The 19,266-nt window shown below is 41.6% G+C and overlaps 1 protein-coding gene across 1 annotated transcript in view; it reads right to left on the reverse strand.

The window, feature by feature from the left end:
- Positions 1–19,172, reverse strand: part of LOC140475998 (dnaJ homolog subfamily C member 17-like) — a 75,028-nt gene extending 55,856 nt beyond the window's left edge. Inside the window, exon 1 of the mRNA XM_072567899.1 lies at positions 18,957–19,172. Coding sequence (XP_072424000.1) covers positions 18,957–19,031 — 75 coding nt within the window. The 5' untranslated portion in view covers positions 19,032–19,172. The remainder of the gene's footprint in view (positions 1–18,956) is intronic.
- Positions 19,173–19,266: the final 94 nt, after the last annotated feature.

The following is a 19,266-nucleotide window of genomic DNA, read 5'->3' on the forward strand; positions in this document are numbered from 1 at the left end:
CTAAAATTTAGAAGTGTGACAGATGCTACTGAAATATGGAAGATATCCATAAAACATACTAAGTCTACTCTTGAGCAGCAGGCTATCTTGCTTTGCACAGTTCAAATGTTCCCATCCCTGAAAATCAAACAAAAAGCACTGCTCAATTGAGAACTGCTTTTGTGTAAAGACTGTATTGCATTATGGGCTCTTTAAAGTGTAGTCTCAGAACCTCACCACAATATTCCCAGTAGACCTCACATTTATGAATCTCAACAACTGAACATTCAATCCTTATGTTAAAACATTGAGGAAGTAATACACATGGGTGATACATGTTCCTGGTATGACCAAACAGCTGGAGGATCAAGCGATTAGTCCTTTCAAACTGCCGATGTGGCCAATCTTTGAATGTTTTCCTCTGCATTTCCAATTCTTTCCTCACCAACATTTCTCCTGTGTCATAATTTCTAACGAGCGAACTGGGGTTTACCAAAAATGGTCACCAGATAGAGATCCAGCAAAATGCTGAGGAGATGGCCTGGAAATTTAAATTAATAACCATCAACTGGTACTTTCGTAACCCAAGTCAGTAGGACCCCAAGGGGCCTCTGCCAGTTTCAGGGCAGGAGAAACCGTGAATGCTTAGCACCAAACTCATTCGACTTCACAAAACAGGCACAGCCAAATTACAGTGACCATAGATATCTTGATAAACTGCAATGTTGCTGCTGCTGCCCATTAGATTAAAGTTAGAACTCATTTGTCATTTAAAGAATTGCAGTCCCTGGAGTACGACTGCAGATTTCCATGGACTGTGTTAAAAACATTTTTATAACACTGAGAACAGCGGTGTTACAGTGCCACTTGCTGGACAAGCAATTTTATAACTCCCAAACTGATTCAGCTAAAAGTGATATATATACACCACCTGTTTGTGGGTTCCTGTTAACCTTTTTGTATCCAGCAATCAATTTTTGTTAAATCATGAGACAATGCTTCTTCCTAAAAGATATTATGTGTATAGGCCGTAGTGAGGCTCCAGAGAGTGGAAAGTATCATTTCACAAATTAATTTACTTCCACAGGAAAGCCTGTGTTCTGTCAATAGATAAGTTGAACTCTCAGCTCTTTCTTACAAATAAATAATAGGACTTTGGCATTGTTGCTTTGGATAGACCTTCACCCCATGAGTGCACCAAAAATACTAAGATCAAGACGATAGAGTATAATAGGGGACATGTAGTAAGAAAATTAGGTATTGTTGCATAGTGGGTAGTGCCCCTGCCTCTGAGCCAGCCCTCCAGGTTCAAGTCCTGTTCCAGGATGGTCAAGATTATGAACACACCTATATGTTGATTATTAGCTGTAAGTTCTTCCAATATGCCAAAGGCAAGCATTAAGAGCTGGACACACCTTCAGTCAGCCATGCTCAATGTGAACTGCAGCCTCTCAAGCTACAGTCTTTGGTGATGGTTAACAGGCTACAAGGAAACCAGTCTGGGGAAATGGACCAAACTATGTGCCTTGACTGTCTCATACACCACTAAGGAAACTGAAGAAGAAACAATACATAGTTATTTTTATTCAGTATAGCACTTTTCACAACTGAAATCTCAAAGTCCTTTACAGTGACGAAACTACTTGTTTCAAAAGTTTCATCAATATAATAATATAAGAGACACGGCAGTCAATATATGCACATCAATTTCACAAACCAGCAATTCGATAGTGACCAGATAATTTGTTTTCTTGTGATGTTAATTGACATAAATATTGACCAGGTCACTGAGGATAACTCTCCTCCTCTTCTTCAACATACTGTCATTAGGATTTTTCACATTCATCCAAACAGGCCTTCAGTCTAATGTCTCATTCAAAAGGTAGCACCTCGGATGTTACATTACTCTGTCACTGCTGCACTGGAGAGTCAGCATTTAGTTTTGTGCTCAAATCCTGGAGTGGAACTTAAACCTGGAACTCTGTGACTCACAACCAAGATGGGCCATTGCTGATAGACAAAGGCAGAAAAGAGAATCAGGTCAAGGTGTGAAAAGAAGTTCGGAGGGATTTGGTAGGGTCAAACATGTATGAGCACAAAGCTGCTTTTAACTCCTCGTGCTGTCTATACACCTCAACCCTGATTTAATGTGTGTCAGGTTCCCAGACAATAACTTGGTTGCCAATCTCTGCAGTGCTACTGAAGGCAACATGCAATAGGTAAGGATAGGGGAGTTAGTTTGTCCACTGAAACTGAATGTAACTATCAGCTGTGAAGCACTGAATGGAAAGCAAGAAATCCTGATACCAAAGTAGTGAACTGTACTGGAATGGAATCCCAGAATTGTTGCAGCACAGAGGAAGGCTATTCAGTAAGCCAAGTCTACTCTGGTTCTCCAAACGCACAAGTCACATTGTGCCATTTTCCAGTCTTCTCTCTGTAACCCTATATATTCTTCTTCTCAAATAATAGTCAACTTCCCTTTTGAATGCCTCGATTGAATCTAGAATTGTTTGAGTCTCCACAACCACCTGATGAAGAAGTGGCGCTCCGAAAGCTGGTGCTTCCAATTAAACCTGTTAGACTATAACCTGGTGTTGTATGATTTTTAACTTTGTACATCCCAGTCCAACACCAGCATCTCCAAACTGATTGAATCTGGCTCTGACACTCTCTGACAGTTCACTCCAGTTCCTAACCACTGAGTGTGTGAAAGAAGTTTCTCATGTCACTTTTGTAGCCATGATAATGCCTTTTAATACACTGTCTAGGAGAGTGATGGATTTGTGTTTACATTGGGAAACTTCACTAATAAGTATTAAGTTTTCAGATAGCATTTTCAATATTTAGTCATTTTGGAGGGGCTTAGGAAAAACACCCATAGCTTAAAAAAAGTTTTTTTTAAACTTCCAAACAAAACCAGAAAGTGCTGGACAAACTCAGCAGATCTGGCAGCATCCATTGAAAGAAAAACAGACCTACTGTTGAGTTCAGTGACACTTTGCCAACATTTTAGTTTCGGTTTGGACAGTTCTGCAGGATATTTAGTTAAGACTGGATATGTAGAAGAATTGTTTTAATTATATTACAAATCAGGAAAGAGGCTATCATATTCTTCTGACTGTGAACTGAAGCCATAGCTAAGTCAAATCATACATGGGATAGAGAAGAGCTGATGTTTGAGTGCTGTAATGGGACGTTGTTGAGATCAATGAGATTGTATTTTGTGAAAGAACATCCCCTTTAATTCTTCAAAATTTTTGATTATTAACTGAAATGGGAAATGGATTGATTTAAAAATTAAGGATTGTTGAAGGATTACTGTACTTTTCAAGCAAGTAACTTTACACTCATTGTAAGTGCTATTTAAGAAGCTGTCTGTTCAAGCATTGAGAAGAGGTCTAGTTACAAGTGAGCTGGAGCTTGGAAGCTGTGACAGATGAAGATCTGACTGGCAAAACAACTGATTGACCTGTGAAATGGAGAGCAGCTTTCAATGACAGAGACATCCTGCTTGCCAATAACTAACTATGTGACGGGCTCCAAATTAACTGAACAGCTTGGGATGTGTGAATGTTTGGATCAGAAGTCACTGGACATTGGAAGGAGCTGTTTTTGCTTTGCAGTAGAAAGCATCCAAAACCTGAAGATAACCAGTTTATTCTCCCTCTTAATTTGCTATAAGCTGTGACTTTTAATTAAGACGTCAGACACCTTTATGTGTGTGAACCAGTCATCTTGAATCTCATGCAAGTGAAAGAATCTTGAGAAGAAAGATTGAGTTCTGATCAGCAAATTTTGCAGACAGGGATCATCTTCCATGTCTTTCCTTTCTCTCACAAAACCCTTTTCTTACGTCTTCATGTGTGTGTACGGAGGGGAAATATTATTGTGGGTTAGAGTTTTACCTGGTACAGCTATGCGTCAACAGTTCATATTTGGTTATCTATAGTTAAAATCTATTTATTTGTAATAAAGAGTCAGTCTTGTCAAGTATAGAAATCTGATCCGTGCTGTCAACCTGAAGCTAAGAGGTAAATTGGGAAAATCTTCACTCATTTTAAAATCTTTAACGTTTATGACGACTCCGGGAATAATGAAGTCTTCATTTCCAACATGCTACCCCAGTGATAATAACACATTAAATGTGTTACTAAGTGTTTAAACTTGTGTTTTTTTTAAACTACATTACCTTCAACTCTTTGTGCAATAAACTTGCATTTTATTGCTAAATCTGAATCTGTAGCACAGTGTGAATTTGCATTTTCGCGAAAGACTATCTTGTGACAACCAACAAAAAACAAATGTCAAGCCAGACTTCAATCTGGGATGTCTTGTCCAGTAATAAATCATAATACTTTGGTTTCTTTCTGCCACTTGTTTTAAGTCTTAGCCCTCTTGTTCTCAGTTCTTTCACATGTGCAAACAATTTCTCTATCTGCTCCATCCAGACCCTTCATGATCTTGAATACCTCGATCAAAACGTTCCACAGGGATTGGCATGGCTTGTGTTTCAAACAGTATATTTGTCAAGCAGTATAGACATATTATCTTATCATGGGACAGTATGAGGAAAAAGCTTGTCATTAGGAAATTTGATGCCATGCAGCAAAATACTGCTGCAGAGTTAACTGCTCTTACCATTCTCTCACAATTGTGCCAGCTATGATCTCCAAGCTAAACTCAGCTTGAATGGAGAGTCTTTTTAAAATCAACATGACTTGGCATCAGCAGAAACCAACAGCAACTTTTCAAATTTCATCCCACTGAACTGCATATAGACCACAGCAATATTTCCACTCCCAAGGTAGCCTGTGTAAGGTGCAGAGTGACCATTGGAGTTACTCTCGATACTGACTTGTTTTGATCATTTATTTTTCAAATGGACTAATTATCCACATCACCAAAACGGCACCATGTACAGATGTAGCCAAATTTCATCAGCTGCTGGGGACAGACAAGGGAGTTCTCCTTTCCCACCTCTGCTTTCAATCCCGACCTTCTCCAGCCACTCCACCACTTGGGTCCAAGCCCTTCCTGAAGATAGGAGAGGCTATGCCTAAAGGCTGGGAATGCAGTGCTTCCCCTTGCTCAGGAGTGACCCACTTCAGTTTCTACATGCCAAAGCGGTTGCTAGCACATACATTGTTGGTGTTGGCTGGCAGTGCCACTTTGTTGCTGTGCACATACTCCATCTGGTGTTGGTGTTTACAATAAATGCACCCTTTTCTTCAGTAAAAACTGCTCGCTGAATTTTGCAATTTAAAATAAATTGAACATAAAAGTTCACTAAACACGATAATGGAAAATAAAACTTTTCACAGGGTTCAGTGTTGAAATTGTAACTGTACCAGTTTTAAACTATGTTTAAAAGACACCTAAAATACTCATAAGAAATGTTTGAAAGGATATAGGCCAAGCGCAGGCAAGTAGGACTAGTCTAGTTTGGTATTATGATTGACATGGACTGGTTGGACCGAAGGGTCTGTTTCCATGCTATATGACACTAATTCCTAACAATAGTCCAAAGTCAGGCAATTGCATTAATGTAGACCCACTGATAATATTTGCTTGTGAACAAACCAGGCACTCCATCATTCATACCAACCTAGGACATTCTGTGTTCAATCAGCACATGAGATGTGAAGGTACAGAAATAGCATCAACACCCAGTATGGATTAAATGCAGAAATACATTCCACTCAATACTAGACTCTCCGACCAAATGCCATTTGAGCAATAGTAATCATAAATTAGGATGCATTTCACACGAAAGGGTCACCACAAATTAGATCTACTTGCAGCATCAGAATTCACTTCACAGCAAAACCACAGCATCTAGCAACAACAGATTCGACTTTAATTGATTTTAATTAAAATTAATTTGGATGGCACAGTGGCTCAGTGGTTGACACTGCTGCCTCACAGCACTAGGGACTCGGTTTGATTCCAACCTGGGGTAACTGTCTGTGTGGAGTTTGCATATTTGCCTTGTGTCTGCATGGCTTTACGCTGGGTACTCCAATTTCGTCCCACAGTCCAAAGATGTGCAGGTTAGGTGGTTTGGCCATGCAAAATTGCCCCGTAATATCCAGGGATGTGTAGGACATGGATTGAGTAAATGCAGAGTTACAGGGATCAGGTGGGGGCAGGGACCGAGTGGGATGCTTTTCTGAGGGCTGTTGTAGACTTGATAGGCGAAGTGGCCTCTTTCTGCACTGTAGGGATTGTATGATTTCTAATGCACATGTTGGTGGCAAAAGATCAGACTGCAAAGTCACGCCACAATACTAAATATCTCGAAACACAGATTGTTAGTCTGTACGCTTGTCACCAATTCAATCCACAAAGAGCTCATACTGTTCTAAGATTAATAATTCAGGTTGAGGAGATTTATATATGACTGCTATTCTTTCAGTAACGTGGACATTGCTGACTAGGCTAATATTTGCTGACCTATATGGAGTGTGCGTTCCTGATGAAGGGCTTATGCCCGAAACATCAATGTTCCTGCTCCTCGGTTGCTGCCTGATCTGCTGTGCTTTTCCAGCACCACACTCTTGACTCTAATCTCCAGCATCTGCAGTCCTCACTTTCACCTATTTGCTGAACTACACCTTCAAAATGGTAGTAGTGAATTGCTGCAGTCCTTGGGGTGCAGGGACATCCACAGGGCAGCTCAGAAAGGAGTTTCAACAAATTGACGCTGCAACTGTCAAGGAATGATAACAACATAGGATGTTGAGAGATTTGGAGAAGAACTCAAAAGGTGGTGGTTTTCCCGTATGTCTAACGCCCTTTTCCTTCTAAGTGGCAGGGGTTACTGGGGAAAGGTCCTGAAAGGAAGCTGGAGTTGCTGCAATGCACCTGATAGATGGTACACACTGTTTTTGGTGTGGGGAGTCAATATTTCCATTGATGGATCATGTGTTCATCAAACAAGCTGTTTTGTCTTGTTGAGAGTCAATAGATGACATAGCTGCTCAAACCTCCCAGCCTCTGAGCTGCTCTTGTGGCGCAAGTGTTATGGGTGGTCCAGATTTCTGGTCGATTGTAACCTCCAAGATGTCAATAGTGTGGGTGTCAGCAGTGGAAATGCCATTGAACATCAAGGTGTGGTAGAATAATAGAATAGAATCATAGAATCCCTATAGTACAGTACAGTACAAAAAAAATCATGAGATTCAGCCCATCATATCTGCACCAACAGCATCCACCCAGACCTGTGGACCCCATCCCGTCCCCACATATAGTTTTTACTTTGGCTAAGCCATGTAACCTGCACTTGCCTGGTCATGACTGCTAGTTCACCTAACCTGTACTTCTTGGATTGTGGAAGGAAACTGGAGCATCCAGAGGAACCCCACGCAGTCATGGGGAGAACATGCAAACTCCACACAGTCACCCAAGGCTGGAATCGAACCTGGTCCCTGGTGCTGAGACATCAATGCTAATTACTGAGCCACCATGCCATCTATGTCTCGATGAATACACTCTCGTTTGTCGGAGTTGGTCATTTGCGCAACACACATGCCACTTGCAGGCCCAAGCATGAATATTGTCCAGATCTTGTATTCCAGACTGCTTCAGCATCTGAGGATATGTGAGAGAGTAATTAATTAATTCTTCTTGCAAACAAGTCCACTGCAATGGGACAATTTAAAAATTACAGCTCAGTAATACAGAGCTGATGTCCTCAGGCAAAAGGCAGTGCAAATCTGAAATGGATCAGAGGAGGCTATGGAAGCTAGACATCAACAGAATGTGAACATGATTTTAGAGTAATGGGACCAAAATAGGTATATGGCATTGAGATACAGATAGACCATGGCTTAATTGCACGACACCAGGTTATAGTTCAACAGGTTTATTTGAAAGTACAACTTTTCAGACCACTGCTCCTTCATCAGGTAGCTAGTGGAGTAGGATCATAGGACACAGAATTTATAGCAAAAGATCATAGCGTTATACATGGATGCATTATATTGAACACAACATTGACATGGATGCTACCATTATACATGGGGGACACCACCCACCATGTACGCAGCAGGTACTCATGTGACTCAGCCAACGTTGTCTATCTGATAATGCTGGAGGCATGGTATAAATGGTGAAACCAAGCAGAGGCTACGACAATGGATAAATGGACACCGCACAGTGGGAGATGTTCCCTCCAATTCAGAGAATACATCAGTGACCAAGGGCATTCAGCCTCGGATCCTTGCGTGATGGTCCTCCAAGGCAGACTTTGGGATATGCAACAACGCAGAGTGGCCAAGCAGAGGTTGATAACCAAGTGTGGTAACCATAAGGAGGGCCTCAACGGGGACCTTGGGTTTGTGTCACACTACAGGTGACCCCACTACACTATACATGCTCTCTCACACATTCTCAAAACACTCACACAGACCGGCACGGTGGCACAGTGGTTAGCACTGCTGCCTCACAGCGCCAGAGACCCGGGTTCAATTCCCGCCTCAGGCGACTGACTGTGTGGAGTTTGCACATTCTCCCCGTGTCCGCGTGGGTTTCCTCCGGGTGCTCCGGTTTCCTCCCACAGTCCAAAGATGTGCAGGTCAGGTGAATTGGCCACGCTAAATTGCCCATAGTGTTAGGTAGATGTAGGGGTATGGGTGGGTAGCGCTTCGGCAGGTCGGTGTGGACTTGTTGGGCCGAAGGGCCTGTTTCCACACTGTAAGTAATCTAAAATCTAAGACCCTCGAGGCAGAAGAGACTCAAGGCATGAAATAACATACTACTGTTGCTGTGAACACCCTGCTCAACTGTTTCAAGTAATGTGTATAATGGCCGCCATAAACTAAAGTGAAAGTCAGTTACAGAGGTAGAGACCACATGACAAATACAAACCAACTTAGATGTACAATTGCTTTTCTCCAAGTATATAACAAATTTGCATGCATGTTATCTGCTGTTAGACATAATCCAAGATATACCGTTAAAGAAAAACCTCCATGATCAAAACTCTTAAGTCAAATCTGTTCTACTTTCTGTCTCTGCACATGTATTTAATCCATTATCTCTAAAGCATGTATGCGTTTTATTGATATGCTTGAAAGTTGCTGTTAGGAGGAGAAAGTGAGGACTGCAGATGCTGGAGATCAGAGCTGAAAATGTGTTACTGGAAAAGCGCAGCAGGTCAGGCAGCATCCAAGGAACAGGAGAATCGACGTTTTGGGCATCAGCCCTTCCTCAGGAATGAGGGAAGTGTGTCCAGCAGGCTAAGATAAAAGGTAGGGAGGAGGGACTTGGGGGAGGGGTGTTGGGAATGCGATAGGTGGAGGGAGGTCAAGGTGAGGGCGTTAAGCCGGAGTGGGGTGGGGGCGGAGAGGTCAGGAAGAAGATTGCAGGTTAGGAAGGCGGTGCTGAGTTCGAGGGATTTGACTGAGACAAGGTGGGGGGGAGGGGAAACGAGGAAACTGGAGAAATCTGATTTCTTTCCTTGTGGTTGGAGGGTTCCGAGGCGGAAGATGAGGCGCTCTTCCTCCAACCGTCGTGTTGCCATGGTCTGGCAATTGAGGAGTCCAAGGACCTGCATGTCCTTGGTGGAGTGGGAGGGGGAGTTGAAGTGTTGGGCTATGGGGTGGTTGGTCCGGGTGTCCCAGAGGTGTTCTCTGAAACGTTCCGCAAGTAGGCGGCCTGTCTCCCCAATATAGAGGAGGCCACGTCGGATGCAGCGGATGCAATAGATGATGTGTGTGGAGGTGCAGGTGAATTTGTGGCGGATATGGAAGTGTCCGTTGGGGCCTTGGAGGGAGGTAAGGAGGGAGGTGTGGGCACAAGTTGCCACTAGCCACACTACCATACATCAGGAGCATTTCTGAACTGACAGCCAGACTACTGCGACCACTAGGACTCATAACAGCACACAAACCAACAGCCACGCTCAGACAACAACTCACCAGAACAAAGGACCCGATACCCAACATGAGCAAAACTAATGTAGTATACAAAATCCCATGCAAGGACTGCAGAAAACACTACATCGGACAAACAGGAAGACAGTTAACGATCTGTATACACGAACACCAACTAGCCACGAAACGACACGACCAGCTATCCTTAGTAGCCACACACACAGATGACAAGCAACATGAATTCGACTGGGACAACACTACCATTATAGGGCAAGCCAAACAGAGAACAGCCAGGGAATTCCTAGAGGCATGGCACTCATCCACAGACTCTATCAACAAACACATCGACCTGGACCCAATATACCGGCCACTGCAGCGGACAGCTCGAACTGACAACCGGAAGCGGCAAAGACAGGCCACTATAAATGCCGGAAGAAACAGCACAGAAGCGCTTCACAGGAGGCTCCCAAGCACTGAGGATGTCACCTATACAGGGGACGAAACGTTTGCAAGACAAATTCCCAGCTCGGCGAACAGAACCACAACAACAAGCACCCGAGCTACAAATCTTCTCCCAAACTTTGAAGTTATACAACACAATACAGCACAAAAACAGGCCCTTTGACCCATCAAGCTTGCGCCAATTCCCATTCCGTACTCAAACCCTCTATTTATTGCCTGTGCATGAAATCTATCCCTTAGTTTGCCTTATGTTTATCAAGCTACACCTTAAAATGTTACTAATGTGCCTCTTTCCACCACGAGATCTAGATTTAGGGTGCAAGAAAACCCCGTAAGTTTAAACACTTGCCGGTTAGTAGGTGAGACAGTTTGTTTAATTGTGCTTTTTTGAAATTAAAAGAGGCTCGCATTGGCAAAGAGGTGAGAGAGAGAGTGTGACTTAGTCAGCAAAGTCAAGTTAACAAAATGGAGATTAAAAGAGAAGGTAGTGATAGATGGGTGCAGACTTTAAAAATAGATAAAACCTATGAGGCTCTAAGAGAGTTTATTCTGTTGGAGGAGTTTAAAAACTCACTTCCAGAGATAAGAATTCACGTGGAGGAACAGAAAGTTCAGCAAGTAAGAAGAGCAGAAGAATATACATTGGTGCATATGACAAGCTTCCAGCAAGAATTTCATCCTGTGAGAGATTGAGGTTGGGAGAAGGGGTGATCCTACACCACGAAACAAAGAGTAGAGAACACTAAGTGTTTACCACAAGCTTAGAAAAGAAGCCTAAGAGGATGCAAAGGAAGTAAAAGGCCTCAGGTGTTTCCACTATGGTAAAGTGGAACAGGTGAAGTCACAGTGTTGGTCGTTAAAGAAAGGCACTGTGGGAATAGAGGTGGTAAAAGAAGCGAAGCCAGTGGCATTAGTGAAAGTAGTAAAGGAAACCACAGGAAGAGCCAAGGAGCTGCAGGAGAGTGCACATCCTCGGCAGGGGCTGGGTATGGAGTTAGTGCCTGATTTCTATAAAGAATTTGCCTCAGTGGGTAAAGTTTACTCAGAAAGAACAGCGGGAGAAGGACAAGAAGTTGAAATTTGGGGTTACAGGATCAAACTAGTCTCCAATACTAAGAGATCAATGAATTTGCACTCCTTCTGACCTGTTACTAGAGGGAGTAATTTGTGGGATAGAAGGACAGAAATTTAGCATTCCCCTATGTAGGATCAGGTTGGAGTGCCAACCCAAGACTGGGGAAGTAACAATGGGAGTGATTGACAGAGTTTCAGTTCCAGGAATCCAGATTGTTCTTGGGAACAATTTAGCAGAGCCCAAGGTTGGAGTGACACCCCTTGTTGTGGAAAAGCCCAAGGAAGACCAAGAAACTGAAGAGTTAAAAGAGAAATATCCAGGTATTTTCCCTGACTGCGTAGTAAAAAGATCCCACTATCATAAGTCCCAGCATGAAGCAAAAACTAAAGAGAAAGATGAAGAAGTTGAAGTGATGTAGTGAGTCCTGGAAAGATCACATGGTACAGTTGGCAGAGCTCTTTGACTAATTAAAATAAGCAAAATGGGTTATAAACATAAACAAAACTGAATTCATGAAAGCAGGGGTGATGTTCTTGGGACATAACATTGGTAATGGAAGGTTGACCCCATGGAATGCAAAGACGAAGGCCATCGAGGAATTTCCACGACCAACCTCAAAAGAAAGAGGTGCTTCGATTTTTGGGACCAAGCAGATAATATCGGAAGTTTATTTCAAACTTCAGCAGCGTAGTGGCACCATTAACAGATTTGCTGAAAAAGAACAACACTTCGGTGGACAGAACTGTGCCAGGAGGCATTTGACAATTTAAAAGCAATATTAATCACCACACCAAGCTTTTTGAAACCCTTCATAGTTGCTATCAATGCTAGTGACATAGGAGTTGGAGCTGTACTGCTACGGGAAGATGATGATGGAATCAAACTGCCAGCTGGTTACTTTTCAAAGAACCTCAATACCCACCAGAGAAAATACTCTATGATCAAAAAATAATTGTTGAGTCTGGGACTGGCCTTACAACATTTTAATGTTTGTCATGAACAATGTGACGGATACGGTTGTGTACACGGATCACAATATTCTTCCATTCTTGGAACGTTTTAAAGACAAGAATATGAGACTATTTCATTGGAGTCTTATATTAAAGACTTTTAATTTACAAATCACACATGTTGCGGGTCATAAGAATATATTAGCAGATGCATTATCGCGGATTTAACAGATAAAGTATCGTTGAAATAAGTATATATTATATGTGAGAAGAAGTTAATATGAACTTAGATTAAAATCATATGTATGTCATGGTAATGGGGTAAAACAATAGAAAACATGAAGCCACCTTTTCATTACGATGGTTTCTTTTTTTCTTAAGGGAGGAGGAGTTATGAAGTTGTAGGTGTGTACTGTACCTTTAAGAGTGATTGAAAGCTGGCAAGGACTTAACAAGCAAACAGTGTGCTGAAAAATTTAAAAATGTAACATTTGGTCATGAAGCAAATACTTGGTTGCTATGTTACACAACAAATTCAAGTTTGGTCAATCAGTTTAAATTATGCCCCAAGATACCAAATCCAATCAAATTTGAATTTTATTATTTTGGATGACATCAAACTAATGAGACAGTCCAATGTTTTGGGGCATATAAAAATCAGGCATTTTAAACAGTTAGCCAGAGCAGCAAAGAGCACCAACAGGCTGCACCACAGATTCAATCTTTGGAAGATACCTTTTCATATGAAATCTGTGAAACAGAAGACCGAAGGAAAGACCCAGGAAAGTACAGATGAAGATACCAAGGGAAAAGCGACAGCTGGCTAATTTTGAAATTTGAACTTTTTTTGTTAAACTTAAATCGGGGGTTTTATAGCTCAGTATATTGCTATGGAGTGGGGGGTAGATAATTGATCAGACAAAGAAGGATTACAGTGTAGATAGCTGTTTAACTTTTTTTTTTAAAATGTGGAGTTAAAGAATAAATTGTTAATTTTTTTCTTTAAATAGAGGGATTCGGTAGTTCTTCGTCACTCATACTTTAACAGATTATAAGGTGAGGTGAGCTTTTCTGTGTGCCCTATGTCGTAACATAAGTTTGTACATTAGTAATTAATAATCCATTTTGCTACGTGTTAAAAGGATTTTGAAAAATTCTCTGAAGTGCTCTCATGTACAACTGAACGATTTTCCCACCACCAAAATCATCATGACATTTTTTACATTTTTGTCCTTAATTACTAACCAAGACCAATAATCACCAGTGTAACCAATTAAATAGTTTCAAAGCTAAATCCATAAAGGATGTTTGTCATAATAAACAAGTTGTTAATGACACCTCCTGTTAGTTTCTTTAATCTGAAATCTTTACACTGAAAAAGAACTAGTCTATTCCCTCCAATACAACTATCTAAACATTCATCTTCCAGCTAATATTTCAAATAAAATATATGTAATACATACACTAGCCTTGATTAGCAATATTAAGACAAATGGCATCTTAGCATTAGATAGTCATCACAGTGAGGCATTAACCATTCCAGAAATTAAACAGGTTAATTTAACATTTGTGATGACTTAGAATAGTGGGGCACAATTTTCAGTTTATAGTCAGTTCTGCTATAGTATGTGCTTCTTCAATGCCAAATGTCTATAATGCAATAGAAGGATTTAAGCCATTATTCACAGAATGTGAACTTTCCTTCACTGTACTGACTACAGAGATTGATAGGTTCTTGTTGTCTAGAGGAATTAAGGGCTACGGGGAGAATGCTGGTAAGTGGAGCTGAAATGTGCATCAGCCATGATTGAATGGCGGAGTGGACTCGATGGGCCGAATGGCCTTACTTCCACTCCTATGTCTTATGATCTTATGGTCTATAATGCAATCCTGCATTATAGTTTAAATCGCGCTGCTTTTACACGATTTTCTTTTAGAACGAGATCACATGGGAATGGAACTAACGCATTATATCAGAACCAACTGTTCTCTTCCCATCAGACTTGTCACAGTAGCATTTGGCTGAGTGGTATCAAGGAGTTTTGGCAAAATTGAATACTTAGAAATACTTTGTCAAGGAAAATGCTCAAAGAAAGAATGCTTTGGTCTTTGAAGTTTGCTGGGCCTCCATCGGCTTCACTAAAATACTTCCCTCTAACATGGAGGTGAAAAGCTGAGATGTACATGAATGGCTGTGCATAATTCAATTCAATTTCCAACTCCTCAGCTGTTCCATGCAAGATCTGGCTAATACCTTGCATGAGTGGAAAGTAATATTTATACGACTTCAGTACTTCTGACCATCTCCAATGGGAGAGAATCGAACCATTCTCCTTGACATTAAATGGTATTACCATCGCTAAATCTCCCATGATTAACATCCTGCAAAGTTACCATGGACCATAAATTGAACCATGCCAAGTATATAACCACTGTGGCTATAACAGTGGTTTTGAATTCTGTGATATTCCCAGAGCCTGTCTACCATCGACAAGTCACAGAGTTAGGATTGTGATGGAATACACACCATTTGCCTGAATGAGTACAGCTCCAGCAAGAACCTGATCACTACCCAAGACAAAGTACTTGACTGGCACCCCATCCACTTCCCCCAGCACGATTGCAATGCGGCAACTGTAGATACATAGGAACTCATCAAGGAGTCTCTCAACAGCAACTTCTAATTTCACAACCTCTACTACCTGCAAGGCCAATGGTAGCTACCCTCCAAGCCACAAATCATCCTTATTTGAACCATACCACGGTTCCTTCATTGTCACTAGATCAATATTCTGGAACTCCCTCCCAGCAGCATACCTACACCACATCAGCTACAGCAGTTCAAGATGGCTGTTCAACAAAACCTTCTCAAGGGCAAGTAGGGATAGGAAATAAATGGTGGCTCAGCCAGTAACACACTCATCCTATATATATATAAAGAAAAACTTAAATCAGGTATAGTGTTACAAGATATTACAGGTAGTGGTCAAATGTTTGGACAAATTAGAAGGTTTTCAGGAAGACTTAAAGGAATATAAAAAAGTGGAGGTGGACAGATTTTAGGAGGGAACTCAACATGTTTTTGTCTAATTGGCTGACAGAATGGCTATCAATAGTAGGAAATTGAAGCAAGAAACTTGCAACAGCCCAGAAATGGATAGACACAAAGATTGCAGAATGAAATAGGACTTAACAAGGTTATATAGAGACAGGAAGGCTGAGGCGACAGACATTTTGAAGACGACAAGATTTAAATCTGAGGTGTTAGTGGGCTGAATGCCAATGCAAGCCAGTGAACACTGCTGATTGAGTGGGCAGAACTCGGTGCAAATTATGATCTGGGCAACAAATGTTGGATGAGCTCCACTTTACAGCTTTATGAAAAAATGGGAGTCATTTGTAACTTAAAGCACTGGATATGTCAAGTCCAGGGATTTTAAAAAACATATGAACATGAGTTTCAGCAACAGATGGGCTGAGCTAAGGCAGAGACAGACAATGTTATGGAGGTGGAAGGAGATGGTCTTGGTGGTTGATAAGATTATGGTGTCAGACGCTTCACTCCAACTTAAGTTGAACATCTAGTTTGCTATTCAACCTGAGATTTTAGCCAATGAGAGAGATGGAATCAGAAGCAAGTGACTTGAGTTTGTGCTGTGACCAAAGACAATGGCTGAGGTCATCACAATGATTAACTGGAGGAAATTTTAGCTCATCCACGACTAACATCAGCTGCATAGGGGTGGAGAGAGGTTGCACACAGGTAGAGCTGGGCATTGTTGGTGCACAGACGGAAAGTGATGGCATGTTGTCTAGAAGCAGTAAGGTATTGGACCAGGAATATCCAAATGCGGACAGGGGTGGGATGAGATTGCCTGATGATTTTTACTGTCTATGTCAAGAATATAATGATGAAGATAGTTCCATATAGCAGGACTGTGGGGAAGAAGCTCTGAAAAAAAAAAGAATGGTGTGGCTGGCCACACTAAATGCTGCAGACAGAATAAGATGAGCATCGAAGACCAATATACCACAGAGTTAAAGCTGGTCATTTTAAACTTAGATTAGGGTTAATTCAGTGTTGTGGCAGGCACACAACCTCAAATGCAACGTCCTATTTCAATTTCTGCAAAAAAAAAGTCACAGATTTGAAACTACAACATCTTTAGAATCTGAGAGCAAAGGGCAACATGAGATGGTTTTGTGGTTCTCAAAGACAGAACAATGAAGGCTAGACTTGTTTGAAACAAGGGTGATGTTGGCTGATTCAAGAAAAGTTGGGTGTAGCATTTGAGGAGAGACCACACTTTTAAAGAAGTCAACTAATTTGGGTGTAGTTTGGGTCTACAATTTAATGGAAAGAGTAGAAGAATACGGAGGTCAAGATCGGTTATGAAACAGGAGGGAAGAGAAGTTAGAAATGGCAACGAAAGAAGCAGGCAAGAAGGAAGTCTGAATTGGTGAAAAAGGAGAAATATGGCAAATGCAGCTCAATGATGACTCGGTCTTTGAGGCAAAGCTCCTCACATTTATCGCTGGAGAGGAGTGGATGAGCCACAGAGAATGAGAAGCAAACCTGTTCTGCCCATTGCTTCTGGTTTTATCCTTCATATTTTCTTTCACAAGATCATTGAAATACTAAAACACAGAAGAAGGTTATCACTGCTGGAACCAATCTCTATATAGCTTTCAAACCCTTTCAAAATGTCAGTGCCCAGAGTTGGTGAAGGGTGAACCAGAGTTTCATAAAGATTGACTGTAGCTTCCTTATATTTGCATGTGATGCTTCTATTTTGAAGGGCCAAGATCTGGTATGCTTTACTAATCATTTTCTCAAACTACACTGCCACTGACAATGTTTTGTATGCATACAATCCCGTGTTTTGCCATTCCTACACTCCTCACTCTCACTAAAATGTTTCAGTTCTGAGTTAAAATATATCTACCATGTTCTCACAATTCACTATAAGTTTTCCCATTGCTAGTTTTGAAATTTAGTTATGAAACAACCATGTTCAAAGTCATGAACAGATATGAAGAAAAACACATTACTGACTCCTGAGGAACAATACTGCATAATATCCTGTAGTTTAAAAGAAAAGCCTTCACCACTGCTCTTTTTTTTCCTGTCGCTTTATGGACTTCTATGCTGTCACTGTCTCGTTTAATCTATGGCTTTAACTTCGATAGCAACTTATTATGTTGCACTTTATTGAACTGTTGAAAGATTTTTTGAGTTACCTCAATCCTCACAATGGGTCGATGCCTGAAACAACAGTGTAAGATAAGCGATTTGATCTTAACTGAACAGGAAAGAAAGACATATTGCAGATAATTAACTGGATTGTGATCCCTGCATTTTATAGGGGTCAGTGAAACTACATAAATTGAGTAAAAGCTTTGAGATAGAAATGAAACCAGTCTGGAACTGAGTATTTGGAAAGGGAAAATTTTGCTTAAGAGAAGGCGGAGAAAATCTTAGCAGGACTTATACACTTAATGGTAGTGTTGCTGAACAAAGAGACTTTGGAGTGCAGGTTCATAGCTCCTTGAAAGTGGAGTCGCAGGTAGATAGGATAATGAAGGCAGCATTTGGTATGCTTTCCTCTATTGGTCAGAGTATTGAGTACAGGAGTTGGGAGGTCATGTTGTGGCTGTACAGGACATTGGTTAGGCCACCGTTGGAATATTGCGTGTAATTCTGGTCTCCTTCCTATCGGAAAGATGTCGTGAAACTTGAAAGGGCTCAGAAAAGATTTACAACGATGTTGCCAGGTTTGGAGGATTTGAGCTATAGGGAAAAGCTGAACAGGTTGGGGCGGTTTTATCTAGAGCGTCAGAGGTTGAGGGGTGTCTTATAGAGGTTTACAAAGTTATGAGGGGCATAGGGTAAATAGGTTTAGGGTAAGGAGGGGAAAGATATAAAAGAGATCTAAGGGGCAACATTTTCACACAGAGGGCGGTACGTGTATGGAATGAGCTACCAGAGAAAGTGGTGGAGGCTGGTACAATTGCACCATTTAAGAGGCATTTGGATGGGTATATGAATAGGAAGGGTTTGGAGGGATATGGGCCAGGTGCTGGCAGGTGGGACTAGATTGGGCTGGGATATCTGGTCGGCATGGACCGAAGGGTCTGTTTCCATGCTGTACATCTCTATGACTCTTAGAGGTTTGATAGAGGTACTGAAACTCGTGACATAGAAAATTGGGAAGAAAACTATTCCCACGTGTGGAAGATTTAAGGAGACTGGTAAAAGAAACAAAAAAGAAACGTGAGCAAAAACATTTTTAGGCAGCGAATGGTTAAGTTCAAGAATGCAGTGCGTGATGAAAGCAGTCTCAAGTTGATGCATGCAGGAGGGAATTAGGAGTGTGATTTAAAAGGGAAGGGAAGGTATAGAACCAGGTAAATTGCACATTGGGTGGGTAGGCGCGCACACACATGAAGGACCGAACAACCTCCCTCTGACCTGTGACCAATCTGTGATCCCTGACGCTGCGACTAGACAGATAGGACCAGTTGTAAATACTGTCCCTGACTAAGACCCGGCTTCAGGCAGTAATCACTGGCGGGTATTTCAAACCAAAAATTGCACAGATATTTCCTTACCTCTTTACCAGTTGCATCCTCACTAACCCCCAGCAACGAGTAGAGGTCTAACTGCAGGATTTCTTTAGCTGCCATCCTTCCTCACATTAAAGGTAACCTAATCCGAGGCGGCAGATTTTGGCCTTCCCTTTCAAAACCGACTGCGAACAAAACTCGGGCCTCGTCATTCACCACTCGGTTCTCAACCCCGACTTCCAAAACACCAGGCCCTCGATCCTCGAAGCCCCTTGGGATTGTAGTTTCAGAGTCTCCAACTGTCCGCTCATACCAGTTGGCATTTCACCCCAGAAAAGACTACAACTCCCTGCGT

Source organism: Chiloscyllium punctatum, chromosome 4, assembly GCF_047496795.1.
Source record: "Chiloscyllium punctatum isolate Juve2018m chromosome 4, sChiPun1.3, whole genome shotgun sequence".
Taxonomy (NCBI): domain Eukaryota; kingdom Metazoa; phylum Chordata; class Chondrichthyes; order Orectolobiformes; family Hemiscylliidae; genus Chiloscyllium; species Chiloscyllium punctatum.